This window comes from Argiope bruennichi, chromosome 4 (genome assembly GCF_947563725.1).
Source record: "Argiope bruennichi chromosome 4, qqArgBrue1.1, whole genome shotgun sequence".
Taxonomy (NCBI): domain Eukaryota; kingdom Metazoa; phylum Arthropoda; class Arachnida; order Araneae; family Araneidae; genus Argiope; species Argiope bruennichi.
The window spans coordinates 64,600,255-64,615,646 of NC_079154.1; the positions used below are offsets into that span (position 1 = coordinate 64,600,255).

At 27.7% G+C, this 15,392-nt stretch overlaps 2 protein-coding genes across 2 annotated transcripts; one reads left to right on the forward strand and one right to left on the reverse strand.

The window, feature by feature from the left end:
- Positions 1–1,958: 1,958 nt before the first annotated feature.
- Positions 1,959–5,396, forward strand: LOC129966534 (apoptosis-linked gene 2-interacting protein X 1-like). Its single transcript, XM_056080974.1, has 2 exons — positions 1,959–2,057; positions 5,012–5,396. The coding sequence occupies exons 1-2, from the start codon at positions 2,052–2,054 to the stop codon at positions 5,300–5,302; spliced, it is 297 nt and encodes a 98-aa protein (XP_055936949.1). The 5' UTR covers positions 1,959–2,051; the 3' UTR covers positions 5,303–5,396.
- A 2,469-nt stretch (positions 5,397–7,865) lies between these two features.
- On the reverse strand, positions 7,866–11,892 carry LOC129966590 (putative cyclin-dependent serine/threonine-protein kinase DDB_G0272797/DDB_G0274007). Its single transcript, XM_056081076.1, has 4 exons — positions 11,849–11,892; positions 10,555–10,638; positions 8,925–9,894; positions 7,866–8,727 (listed from the first exon to the last, which is right to left on the reverse strand). The coding sequence occupies exons 1-4, from the start codon at positions 11,861–11,863 to the stop codon at positions 8,561–8,563; spliced, it is 1,236 nt and encodes a 411-aa protein (XP_055937051.1). The 5' UTR covers positions 11,864–11,892; the 3' UTR covers positions 7,866–8,560.
- Positions 11,893–15,392: the final 3,500 nt, after the last annotated feature.

Below are 15,392 nucleotides of genomic sequence, written 5' to 3' on the forward strand. Positions count from 1 at the left end.
AGAGCACTCCGCCTTCCACCTTTCCTGGAAAAAAATGAATTTTATACATATAGACTTGTCAAACAAAAATTGCTCATAATAGGTTTGCTTCTAAATGCATAATTCTGAACTTTATCGTGCAAAGAAATCATTTGGTACTTAAAAGTGAATTTTCAAGCGAAAGGAATCCGACATCACACTTTGTATGCTTTTATAAAATAATAAAAATTGTATTAAATCTTGAAATAATCAAAATTCCTTTTGAAATTATTCTAAATTTCATAAAAACAATTAAAGTAATTGTATTGAAAAATATTTAAAGTAGTCCAACTGAATAGCCATAATATCCAAGCCATGACTATAACCATGATATTTGCAAACCATCGAATATCATGGCTTGTCAATCAAAATAATCTGTGTGTCTGAAATATGAACTTTTATATGAAGCCTAGAAGGGCTTTGAACTGAAAACCCTTTTTTCAAATAATTTTTTTGCTTTGGAAAGCGCATTTATTTTTATTTACTTATATACAAGGGGCAAATATTGCAATCGTCAAAATATCCGACCTCGAAGCTTCGATTAATTTTCACGTTCCAAATCTCCTTGAATTAAAAAAAAAAAAAAAAAAAAAAAAACATTTTTCAACTATGCATCTCTATCATTGAACGAAATGACTAAAAACTGTTTGAATCTAGAAGAGTTTAATTTGGTACATAGTCTTTACAATAAATCTAAAGTTCTCTATTATACTTTGAAAGAAATTCATTAACAGGAAATATGAATGCACGTCTATTCGAGTAAAAGTAAGCATAATATCTACAAAACGCAAGGAGCGATAACGAGTACTTGTATTTTGTAGTTACGCAAGGACCGTTTACGAGTACTTGCATTTTGTAGTTATTGTGTTTGCTACAAAACAGTGTGTTATTGTGTTTGCTACAAAACAGTGTATTATTGTGCTTACCACGAAATTTGGTTGTCAATTTTATCATCCAAAGTGTAGAATATACTTTCTCATGGACACAAATACAACAATTTAAAAATGAAATAGATAGATGAAAATTTGTATCTTGTTACTAAAGTTATAAACCATAGGCGAATTTTGTTTACAATCGGTCGAAAAAAAGCGTCAAAAATGCATACTCAATTAACTTTACTGACTAAATAGCACAAAAAGTTCCTTTCTCGGGCCTCTGAAAATAAAATTCTGAGTACTCATAGAGTTTAGAATCTTCCCCAAGATTCCTATTATTTATGAGGAGATATTTTGGATAATATTTTATCAGGGAATATGCGAGAAAATTTTGAAGATGTCACTTCCACTAGTTAATTAATTTAGTTGTTATTAAATTTACATTGTTTATAAATTTTAAACTCATTTTAAATACATTTCTAAATTATACGGAGAAAAATAGTTCTTGGTTCATTTAATGTTTTGAAATGCATTTTTTTTATTTAAAGATATTTTTATTTTATGACATGATTCCAAAATATATATAAAATGAGAGGAATTTAATAATAATGCTAATGATATGACCAAAATATTATGTGTAAATATACCAGTGTTCCTTCTATAACAATATATTCTTATTTCAAATGTACATGGTGAGTTAGAACTATTTCAGTTTATTTAAAAAAATTCAGAAATATATATAAATTTTTATGGTTTCGCATTCAAATCATAGAAATTTTTTCTCTTTATTTAATAAATGGCAACTTATGAATATGGACATTAAATTTGATATTTTCTATCAGGAAACGAAGAAGCACTACGAAATATTCTGTTTTTCTTTTTACCCAAGTTCATTCTAAAAACAAATCCTTTAATCCGATTGCAAACCAAACGCAAAACCACATCGTAACATAAAAAATACGGCCATTAATATGGATTAATGAACTTTCCACTGATGGCAGGAATTAGCAAAATTGCATCAGTTTTCGCAAACGCACATAAAACTGCTATGAAACTAGTATAAATACTGAACCCAACTCAGAGCAGACCACATTCGAATCTCAAATTCTTCTTATCTTTGTTTTCCTTGAGGAAAAGTGATACTTTGCTCTTATCACCATGAAGGTAAGTTTTCTCGAATTTTTACTTCAAATGTCTTCTAGAATTCTAAATTTTTAATCGAATTCTAAACTTTTGGCGCTTTCAATTTGTATCTTTGTTATTGTTATGCCTGAGATTCTGTTCACTTCATAGCAACTTTAAAATAAGGTCTTAAATTCGAAATAGAGTTGATATCTTTGCATGCCTAAGATTCTGTTCACTTGATAGCGATCTTAAAATAAGATTTTAAATTCGAAATATAGTTGATATCTTTTTATGTATGAGATTCTATTTATATACCATTTTAATGCTAAGAAATGCCTTCTAGAATTCTAAATTTTTAATGGAATTCTAAACTTTTGGTGCTTTTAATTGCTTTAGATTCTGTTCCCGTCATATCAAACTAAAATTAAGATCTTAAATTCAAAATATAGTTAATATCTTTCTATGCCTGAGATACTATTTATAGCATACCATTTTTAAGATAAGATATTTATCTATTCTGAATATTTTTAAACTCTAAAAGTTAAGACAAAAATTATCTATCAGATTTTCACCAAATTATCAGAAACTCCAGTTCGGAAAAACACAAATTAATTTTTTAACATGTACAAATAATTCAATCCTCATGTTTCATATGGACTTTGTATATTGAGTATAAATAATATCTTTCTCCGTTCGAGTGTATTTGCTCATGAGATCGCCATTATTAATAACTATTCTTCTTTTTCAATTGATAATTTCAAATTTTATGGCTTGAATCAATCAGAAAGTTGTTATATATACTAATTTGAAAGTGAAAATGTTCACAATTTTATAACTTATAGAATAGAACTAATCCTAAAGCCATATTTTTAAATATTAAGATTTTACAAACCAATATGGTTCTCATTCTCCTTAGTATAGTAACGACATACGCTAATAAAGCATTGGTCCACGGAGTTCGGTTTATTACGGTAGATTAATAGACTAGGCAGTTTGAGTGGGGTAAGGATATACCTTTCAATATTTAATTGAAGTGAATGTTCCTATATGATATAGGAAATACATTTCATTTTTCTGTATAATTCGATTTCTTTTAACATTGCAACAATCAATATTTTTTCACAAGTAGTATCAAAAGATGATTTTTTAGTATACAGCAAAGACCACTAAACTATGATTTAACCGCCATTTATTATATGCTAGACAACCTCATTTTATTTTTTAAATGGAAAACTTCATTATTTTTTTAAAAGATTCCATTTACGTGTAATGAATCCAAGAAAAATAGAAGGGAAACACTTTGTTAAATTTCAAAGCAAGAACTATTATTTCACAGTATGAATCAAAGAATTAGTTTTATATTTGTTGTCAAAGATCTAGCAAAATTATTCTAAAAGAAATGAAAAACTGTTACCTTTCTTTAATACGAAACTCTTCTTTGGTAAGAAATTAATAAATACTCATCATTTTTTTCAAACAACGACATCACACATATTTCTTTAGAATATTAGTTAAAATTTAATTTAGAAAAATTCTAACTATGAATCGTTTTTAAAACAAAATTATTTCTTTAAAGTAAAAATAAATCATCATAAAATAATACAAAGTTGAGTATTATTAATGATGGTGAAGTTTTTTCCACCGAAATCTCTTGTACCTTACGAAATATATCTTTAAAAAAAATTAAGACCTCGAATTGGCTATGAAAAGCGAGCATTTGATTCAAAACCTGCCAACTTTGCATTAAAATATAGGATTAAATAATATTTTTATCCCATATTGTCCCATATAAATAATATTTTTATCCCATATTATCCCATATATCTTCTACCACTAATAGGATTTTCAGACTAATTATCCTACATTACACCTTTGATTTTAATATAATGATATTAAGTTCAATATTATGTGTTGTTTAGTTTAAAAAAGGTTCGAACTACGAGTTTCAATGAATAAAAAATATTTTAAATATATTTTGAAAACTATTCCATTGACTTGAAATAATAATAAGCAATACTTCTCAATATTCATGACTTTAATAGACGAAAATACTTTAATTATATTCATTTAATAATTTACAGTCATAAAAATTTATATATGAGCAGTTTTTATTACAAAACTATTAAAATTTTAATTTTATACTTGAATAACAAATTCACGAAATATTATAAAAAATAAATTTTATTATTCAACGTTGTTCCTGACTATAATAGCACAAAAGGCAAACTTTCAAATCACTTCTTAATATATTGAGAAAGAAAGATTGAAATCATTAACTCAAAACATCGAACAGCAATAATAAACAGAATTAATATTAAAAATTGTTGCAATTTATTAAAATATGTCTTTGTAATAATGGTTCTCTTATTAGCAAATAAAATGTTAAATTGTATGTGGCATTAAAATTAGGGTAATCAACACTTCTTCATAAACTTAAAATCTGAAACGTTGAAACCATAAAACGTAAAGATGAAATTTTAAAATATCATAGGAACAAATTAAATAATTTAATTGATTAGCAAATTGCTTATCACGATACTTTTACCATAAGAATTTCTAGCCCGCTATTCAAAAATAAATATAAAACTTCTTCAATTCGGAAAATAAAACATTTTTTTTTCTATCAATAAAAAATTATATTTTTACTTGCTCATAAAAGTAGCCAAAATTGTCTTTCAAAATTTATATTTTATAAAGTCATAATATGTTCATGTAACTGTAAAATACTTTATTTTATTCCCTTTTCTGATTTATCCGTGCGCCACACGTGTACCAAATTACTATGTTATTAAACTATAGTACTCTCTTTTATAACTTAAACTATACCTTTACATTATAATACAATAAAAAAATTACATGATCTATACATACATCTCAAGCATTCTGAGAGCTTTAAGATGAATAAAGCGATGGAAAACATCTAATAAGATTTTAAAGAAAAATAAACAATTGTCTGTTTAAAATGTTGTCACTCATCAAACGACTTTTTGCAGGTCCTAATCGTCATCTGCGTTCTCTTCGTCGCCGTCCAGGCCAACCCTCAATTCAGGGCCTTGAGAGCCCGTGCTTCTGGTCTTGGAGGCGGATCTGCACCCCAGGCAGCTGGTGGCTTTGGAGCCCAACCTGCCGCAGCTCCCCAACCTCAAATGTTCCAGCCTCAAGCCCAGCCCCAGTTTGCCGCTTCCACCAACTTTGGAAGACCTTTGCAAAACCAGCAGCCTCAGTACCAACAGTATCAACAGTTCCAACCTCAGCCACAGTACGGACGCTTCCCTCAACCCTAAGGCTGCTCTACTAAACTTACTTTTGTTTTAAAGCAATTTTCAAATATTCTTTTAATATAAATGGAATTGCAATAAAAGTATTTAAGCATTTTTATATGGTGTTTTATTTCTTCTTTTACTGTTTTGGTATTTATTAAGATGATGTTTATAGGAAATGAATTGGCATTGTGAGGTTTTGCCGAATGTCTTTGAGACGAAGTACTGAAATTACTTTATCGCATTCTTTATATGCATTTTAAAATTAAAAAGGTTTGGGATAATATTTTAACCAAACTTCGGTTTATTCCAGGCCACAGCACTTTGAGCTTATTGAATATACAAGTTGTGTATATCACCAGTGAAATTGTAGAATAGGCCACTTTTTTATAACTTCAAACCGGGGAATACCCTTATTTTGAAATGTAATAAATAAAAAAATATCCAGCGATTTCGAAAAAGTTTGCTCGAAGCTTGAAAACAGATAGTAGAATTAAGACAACAGGAAATTGAAAAAAAAAAAAAAAAGACTACAGTTTTTATTTTAGAAGAGTAATTGGAAGAAGTTTTTTTACATTAACTCTTTCTAAGACCGTGGGAAGTATGCTTTCCACCAAATTTTTCAATCTTTGTATGAAATTATGTAGGTTGGCATAAGTTCTGACAAATTTTTTTTAGAAAGACAGAAACTTAGATGCTTTAGTTCTTTATCTCACACAAAATGATGTGTCTTGGTTTGTCACTTAATTATTAATTAATCAAATTAAATTTATCTAATAAGCTAAATGAATCCCTTTTCTTATTCTAATTTCAAGCCTAAAAATATTTTAACATAATATGACTAGAAAAAAAATGGCCCTCTAAAGGGTTAATATAAACTTGTTCAAGTACTGTAAAGGAGATTAATGAATGCTATTGAAATTCATATCAAATATGATTTTAAAATAAATAGTTCTTTAAAAAAGACAAATATTCCGAATTAATTTGGCTGAACATGAAATGGAATTTGAATCTTTTCTATGCCCTTAAAAAAATGCAATTGAAATTAAATGTTGATCATTTTATAAGAATATTTAATTATTTATAAAAACGTAACATTGATTTTGATTGGTAATTATAAATGCAGAATTTTGTGTAGAAATTCATATATATATAAAATTTTAAAAAATATCAACTACAAACAATAATAAGAAGAAATATTTCTCATTTAATAAAGCGTTTAAGTTGAAAAAAAATCAAAAATAAATTATAGAAACGAGGTAATGAACTTGTCTAATAGAAATGTATATAATCTATATAATAAAACATATATTGTAACTGCAACTTATCCATAAGCAAATCATAACCATTTGTTTACTAAAATGGCATGCGATCCATAAAGTATCCTTCTTTTCACTAATTGTAATAAATTTCAAAAATATATTGTAGAATTCCTGCAAAATGATAAAAACTTTTGATATAATCACTGAATAAAATCTTTGATACTATGTGAAACATATAAAGGTTTGCTAAAAATATACAAGAGCAATTTCATTGGTTTGAGTTCTTGACTTAGCTATCCAAAACACGTTTCTAAGTTTTCACAAGAATATGTTTTATAACAAGAGAGGAAATGGGGAATGAGTCACTGGTTTTTCGCATTTAAATAAAAAGTTATTTGTCTGAGGAAAAAAAGTTTAGACTAAAAATTCTACAGATCTATAAAATATATAAAATTTGCTGTTGAATGTTATAATAAGTTAATTAGATGAAAATCAGTTTAAAAATGAGCAAATCTGGAAGCAATTTTTTTATATATATATTTAACTTTAAAATTTTTGGAATTCCTTTTACTTACTTGCATAGAAGAGAATAGCTGGTAAAAATTTAGGATCAATATTTGGATTAATTATTTTTATTTTTTAATAAATGTCGAAACTCAGTCTTTTGTTGATAGATATTTCAAAATAGTTGAAAAGATTTCCAAAATTACTTGAAATTAATTCCAGTTTAAAGCACTGAACTTGAATAAATCTTTTTTTTTAAACTTTTATAAGATTGTTAATTGATCATATTTCATATTTTATAATTTCATAGGATATAAGACAAATTTCGAATTGATTAAACTGGAATCGTCTGCCTTATATTAAATGAAAAGCTATTATATTTCAATTCAATATTTAACCAAAATTTATAGTTTAATATTAATTTATATTATTTAGAAAGTATAATTCTTTTAAATACCAAGTTATATAAAAGAAATGCACTCAGAGTCTGAATATTCACAGCAAAACATTTTACTAATTTTTAAGACTCATTTACTTTGACTTAACTTTCGCTTTCTTTACTAGATAATCATACTACAAAATCTTTTCATTAGCAAGCTTTGTATTGATTTTTTTTATTTGTATGTATTTTTCTTTAAATATCACTATTACTTAAAAAGAACATAAGAATTCATAACTTTTTAACTTTAAAAGAACATAATACATAAGTATTCTTATATAGTCAGATCTCATCTCCTTTTATGAAAAAGTAAATAGGTTTTTTTCCCTTGCTTTTTCAAAAAATGACAACTTTTGTAAAGAATGCAATAGAAAAATTTAAGTATCCAAAAAAAAACCTTTATTCACCAAAACTTTTTACACCGATAAAGCAGCATTAATAGCACTCCAAACACAAGCACAATTAAAATAGAAAATTTTAATTACTTTAATGTATTGTTAGGTTTGTCTTCTTAAATCATTACAAGGTAATAAAAATAATTCACCAATCTATAGTGCAATCTGAACAACCAACTTTCTTTGAAAATTACCATAATGAAATAATTCTTCCAATTCCAATCTAAGAGATTTGTTTTGTTCCAAGAATTTTATTTACTGATTGAAAAAAACATTCACAAAAGCAGAGCAAGCTTACAAGCAATATTACAGAGCATTTCGCATAGAATTAATAAAGATTTTTCATCCATATAAGCGAAACATAAGACAAACTTTTGTTTAAATATTCAAATGCCATATTCCCAAATCGCAAGTAATCCTTGCAGAAATTCTAAACAAAAACACATTGACATAAATATTCTATTAGTAATAAAAATACATATATATCCTACTAATAACCTTAGAGAAATTCTTTTAAAGTTTATTAATTTCAAAATAATATAAATTTACTGGCGGAAAAACAAGGCTATTCATTAAAACATGGAGTAGTAGTGAAATCTTCAATCAGATTTCCAATTCTGTTGGAAATCATAAAATCAGGATCCTTCCTTTTTATCCTTCCAATTAGTCGTTCTTTTGCCGCTTACAAAACGTGGCTGTAGACGTATCTGACGAAAGGTGTCTGCAAGTGCTGTCGAATGCCAGCTCCACCTTTGTACAAGGGATCTCGACTGTAGACAGTAGCATGAGTCATAGGTACAGCTCCGCCATTGTAGACCATGGCAGGTAACAGCGGCACGTTTTTCAATCCTGAAAATTTGATGAAAAAAAATATGAGAGATATATCTTTATAAATTTTTCAAAATTTGACAGATATTAAGGAAAGCAGTTAATTTTAACCTTTAAGAATTAACGATAAAACTTTCCAACATACAATAATTTTAAATTAATTTTAACTCTCTATGCTATAGATACCGAAAATGTTTTTTTTAAAAAGCGTGCCTTACCAGAAACTACTACAGATGATGAATGCATAGCTGCACTTTGAGGCAATACTACGGGTTGGGCTCGGTTATCAAAAGCTGACAATTGCACAGCTCCTTTGGATACAGAATGGATCTGGATGGATGGCTCATCCCCTTTTACTTGACCTTTTTGGCTGGTTATTTCTTGGTCCAACCTCTTGCCGTTGAGCTGCTGGCCAGAAATTCCTGCGGCTTGGACGTTGTATGTTTCTCTCTGATCACGGGGTTGTTGTTGGAGGAGTGCTTGCTGCTTATCGTTGTAGAACTGCTGTTGTTGATTCAATGATTGTTGCTTGTCGTTGTAGAACTGCTGTTGTTGATTCAATGATTGTTGCTTGTCGTTGTAGAACTGCTGTTGTTGATTCAATGATTGTTGTTTATCGTTGTAAAATTGCTTCTGAGCTGGTGACTGTTGTTCATTGAAAAATTGCCTTTGGGCAGACTTCTGTTGCCTATTATCAAAGAATTGTTGCTGCTGCTGATCATTGAAGAATTGTTGCTGTTGATGTTGGTCATTGTAAAACTGCTGTTGCTGTTGTCTGTCATTCAAGAATTGGTCTTGGTTAGGGAACTGTTGCTCAGCGTTGAAGAATCTCTGGTCATTCAAAGATTGTTGGTTGTCGTTATAAGCGAATGGAACCTGGCCTGAATTTTGCTGCCTTCCATCGATGAATTGTTGTTGCTTGGGAGAATTTTGCTTGTCGTTGAAGAATGATTGTGGGTGTTGAGAAGAAATATCGTTGAATTGACCTTTCACTGAAGATTTAGTTGCTGAGGTAGTGCTTGCAGGGGTTCCGAGATTTTGAGACAAGAAAAGATTTGAGTCTCTTTGGAAATCGTTGGATGCAGGAGAGCCTGTGACGTGAAGGTCTTGAGAATGTTGGAACTGTCCTTGCTTGTTGTCACGAATTCCAGACACACTGGAACTTTCCAAAACAGATGGATGTGTTGCCTGTATTTGAAATGCATAACATTAAAGATATGAAATTAAGATAAAAACATCAGTATAAGATGAAAAAATAATAGATATCATTATTATATTTTATTTCAAACGATTCAGAAATACAATTTGATTTATTAATTTTAAATGCATTAGGAAAATTTCGTCATTAAATAATTATGAAAAATGATAGCCCATAATAGCAAAAGGAGTAAAATATTTTCCATAATAAAAAGTATAAATGAAAAAGGGAAGAGAATGTAAAGACATTTATATAAAAGACAAATCATTCCATAAAATTGTTATTAAAACAGATAATATATGTTATCTTAATACAAAAATATAATGTTATTCTTACAAATTAATTAAAATATACAAGAAGCAAAATGCTATGTTAACATTATTTATTTAAAATTTATTGGCAACAGAAGAAAACTACTAAAGTTCAATGAAATAGTTAATGCATTGCCCAAAACAGAGGCGGAAATTTAAAATATTTATGCTAAAAACTCCAAAGCCACTCATTTATAGAAAATATTTAAATTCAGAAAAAAATAGTTGCTAATTGTTTTCAATACGTGCTGTAGCAATTTACTTATTTAGTGTACCAAGAATTAATACACACACAAAAAGAAAAACAGTTTTTATAAAAAAATCCTTTTTTTAACTTACAGGAAAATCACCAGGTCGTTCAGTTCCAACTTCATATCTCGCAGTAGCAGCTCGAGCTACAGCTATCACACCGACAAGTAAAACCTGTAAATAAAATGGCAAAAATTATTTCCATAAGCTCTTTTCAAAAGTATATTTGAAAACTGGTATTTTGTGATTAAGAAATACTTATGAATACATAAGCAATTTTTCTTAAACACATTTAAATGTTAATTCATATCTCAATGTAAAAAGTAAACAAAAAAAGCATAAATCCATCCTTATTTTTGAAAAATAATTTTAAAAAACGATCATTAACATACAGAAATAAATATCATCTTGTATTCAAATATTTAATAAAATCAATACATACGATTCTTTTCTTTATTTACACTTTCTAGATTTCTACTCTGTATTTCAATTTATGCTATAAGATTTTAAATGTTAAAAAATAAAAAAATTGTATAAAATAAATTCCTTTACAAATAATAATTAGATCTTGGCGTGAGATTAGAATTTAGTTAAAAATGAAATTAAATTATTACAAGAAAATTGGGACCTCTTTCGATAAACAAATGCCTTTCAAAAAATTCCCAAAAACTATATTATTTATTTAAAAAAATTGTATTCTGTATTTTCCTAAAATTTTGAATAGCAAATTTAATGCCATACAACGCAATATTTTCCATTTTCATCCCTAATATTTTCACCCGTTTTTCAATTAATTTAGAATAATTAATGAACTGTTCAGCACAGTTATTTATTTACTTGAGTTAAAGTAGAAAAAACATATATTTATTTTTTTTCTTTTAAAATAAAGATAGAAAAGACTTTACTAAATAAATTTTAATTTGAAAATATTAATCAATTTAATTAAATATTAATTAATTTAAAATGCACATTCAAAGTTATTTTTCTATTTTTTTTTTCTGCATTTCTTTTGTCGAAGATTTTTTTTTAACTAAGCAGTGTAAGATTTACAAAAATAAAAAATTTTAAGAACTTCAGTTTTGATACATGATGTTTAAAATATTAATGGTCCAAGTATCTATATTGAAAACGAAACACATTTTAGGGAACAAATATGCATTTGTTGCAACAAATTGATAATTTTCTCGTTCGATTTTTAATAATTGATCATGTTGCCATTTAAAATAAAGTTAACTCTCTACATTTTGTTACGAAACGATAATATCATAAATAATTTAAGATTCCTAAATTGGCTAAACTTCAATAAAAAGTTGTACAATAATTTAAAACAGACACTTTAGATTCAATCAAGATTCTTAAAATAAGAATTTTTCTGATTACTTACTAAAGAAATCTTCATGATGTTACTAAAGGAAGAAACTCACGAATGTGATAATCGAAGAAAAGACTCTAGCTTTTATACAAATCTAAAATTTGTTAAAAAAATAGATCAAGCATTATCGTTTGATAATCAAATTTCAGATCAAATAACTTACGCTTCATCTCTTCTATTGTCCAGAAAGGAACAGCAGTTCATCTTAGAATAAAATTATTCTATCTAAAAGCCTTGAACTATCCAAAAAAACTAGTCCACGCTTGGTAGAAAGTTGGTCTTAGAGCTTCTTCAAAGCAATTTAATGCGATAATCTTTAATTCTATACTGTGTAAAATTGATACAAAGAGATTCTTCTAGTTTTAGAGATATTGAATGTCGGATTGCTTTTCCTTCCAATTTGCAAAGCCAAACATCGGACCGATAAAAAAAATATTTACTACTTTTCTAAAAGGCAGTTGGTAAGAGCCGTTAAATTTTTCATAAATGATCATTTTAAGAAATTAAGTGCGCGTGTCGTATCCCAAGAGACATTTAGGCTAAATATGATTTATATATTTAAAAAATGAAATAAAGAACAAAAAAAATCTTGCAATTTTCTGCATAAAAGGTTTTTCTTATTGAGACTGTTATGAAATAAAAACAAACTGAATTATTTCCTCTTTGATTTCCACATATTCTTATTGACAGATTGTCAATTATTACGCGTTGTCAAATATTGTTCTTATATGATACACAAAACTTTTTTTTTAAGTATCAACAATAAAATTCTAAAAATCGTTTAGTATTTTTTTGGGGGGGGGCATAACGATAGATTAATGTTTTTCTATATTTTCTGTCGACAACTTGGAAAATTATTATTTTTAGAAAACAATTTATATGGTTTCGTATGATTCAGAAAATTGTCTTTTTAATGATATCACTTCGACTGTTGAGTTAATTTTTGATCATTTTATCGGTTATTACGATGGCCTATGTAGCACATGCATGAATATACTTTCACAGCAAAAAGTGACAATGGGAATGTATATTTTAACATTTGTAACAATTTTCTTGCATTTGAATGGTGATAAATAAATAAATAAAAGCAATAATTAAGAATAATAATATTTTTAATTATTGTTTTATTTAATGGTTTTTAGTTAAGTTTAGTTTTACTATTTAATATTTTCGTTTAACGTGAATAGTAACAAGGATGACAAAAATATTTTTAAATAGGGCATTTATTATCGAACATATTCTCTTGCATTGTTTGAAATAATCCCCTCATAGAGCAACCCTTTGGAACAATTTTAATCTTAATCCGTAATTAATGCCATCTCCCAAACCTTTACTCCAATAAACTGCTTTTAGTAAGAATGCATTTCTTTTATATGTTTTCTTAACAGTTTTGTGTAACAATAAAACTGTTAAGTATCTCTAAAGGCCATACGCTTATAATGCTTTTTATAAGAATCACACGATTGTATTCTTAATGCACTCTTATTAACATGTAATCAGTTTTTTTTTCAACCTTTATTTTATTTATTTATTAGAATTTCACTTGCTTGCAATAAAATAATTTTGTTAATCACTGTATTTTTAAAAAGAAGAAAAAAAAAAAAACTCCTTCCCAAACAGCACTACCATCAACCTATAATGAAAACTTTTGATTTTTTTAACATTTTTATTATATATATATATATATATATATATATATATATATATATATATATATATATATAGAGAGAGAGAGAGAGAGAGAGAGAGAGAGAGAGACCTTTCCGAGTTCGAAAACACATTTTTGGCATTACGTCTCTGTCCATCTGTCTGTGACAAAGATAACTCAAAAAAGTCTTGAGCTGACTGATGAAATTCGAAATATAATATTAACGCCAAATTTGTGGATTTCTATCAAATTTTGTGCAAAATGCATTCTGAGGATGTCTATCTGTCCGAATGTAACTACAAAACGAAGGGAGCTAGATGTATAAAATTTGATGCACAGATATAACATCTAAAATGTAGATTCTAACAAATTTGAAACCAATCCCTTAAGAAGTGGTTGACTTTCTGTCGATCTCACAAGCATGTAAACACGATATCTCAAAAATGGAATTAATTAATTCTATAAAATTTATATGTGATTCTGTGATTACAGTTGTAGTTCTGTTTCAGATTTTGTTTTCATTTGAAAACAAAATCTAAAACACATCACACCAATCTAAATCAGCAGGAGTTCGTGTTTTATGATTGGAAACAATCAGATTAAGCACAAATTTGATTTTAGAATACTTACTGCTAAATGCCAGGGATTAATCGCCAAAGAATGTCTCCAAGGATCACACGATAGATACATTAAAAATGACAAATTCACACCAAAAGTCTATATCCGTAACTATTGCTTATTATTACCATGAAAGACATTTGCTGCAAGGGCCATAATCTATTGCGGGGGGGGGGGGGGGGTAATACCTTTATTAGAGTGTATGCAAGAAAACTTTGGGGAAATCACACCTGATCGTTTATGTTTATAAAGATGAAAAAAAAAAGTATTTTTTCACGATTTTCTTAATGTTTGCATTAAATATATCTATTTCTCCTTTCACTTGTACAGCTACTAATGCATTTATTTAATTCTATACTTGACAATTCTTAAATAACTTAAATACGAACGAGCCTCTTAAGAAATCTTCTAAACAAAATAACTAAAAGAATTGCGAGAAATTTAAATTAATTTAATTGCGCTGTTGTAATAAATGTACAATTAAACAAGATTTTAGGCTGCCAAAAATGTATATAAAGTGCATCATTCATAATACTCACTAATTTATCCACCTAAAAAAAATTTTAATCAAAAATAAAAATTTCATTTTTTTTTTTTTTTTTTTTTTACCCTTTGGAATTACTAAACGAAATAAACAACTAGTTTCTTTTTGTAATGGATTGAAATACACATCGCTTTAACACAATGAACATACATTGATCGTTTAATCAGATCTGATTATTGTATGTTCTCGAAAATATTGGTGAAAAAAAAACCAACCCTTCCTGTAATGCAGTGGCTTAGGAGGATTAGAGATGCCTAGATCACAATATAATTTTTATACATTTTTAAATAATTTTACTTGAGTGGTGTGCATTCAATAAAAATAAACGGAGCATTGCTTCAAGGAGCATTTTTTTTTCTTTCCTAAAATGGAGTCTTTTTGTATTTTTAAATTTCTTTTCTCTCAAAATCTTTCAAAAGCACTATTGCGATTTCTTCGTACTTTTGTCGGGGTTTTTTGGAATCGCACTTCTTTTCTGCTTTTCCAGCTGATAGTGAGCGCAATGTAAAAAATGCGCGTTTGAACTAAGCAAGTGAATCTCTCAACTGGCTTCTTTGTTTTCAACTCATACCGATAATGCGAATTTTTGGAGCGATTCTGGTGCAAGCTTATTTATGCTCAGAAAAAGAGAAAAATTACTATTAATGAGAGCTGCTAAATAAGTTATCATTGCATTAAATGGTATCTGAGTTGTGTTTGTGTGCTGTCTTATTTAGTGTTTCTTTTGCATTAATATTCTTATGGTC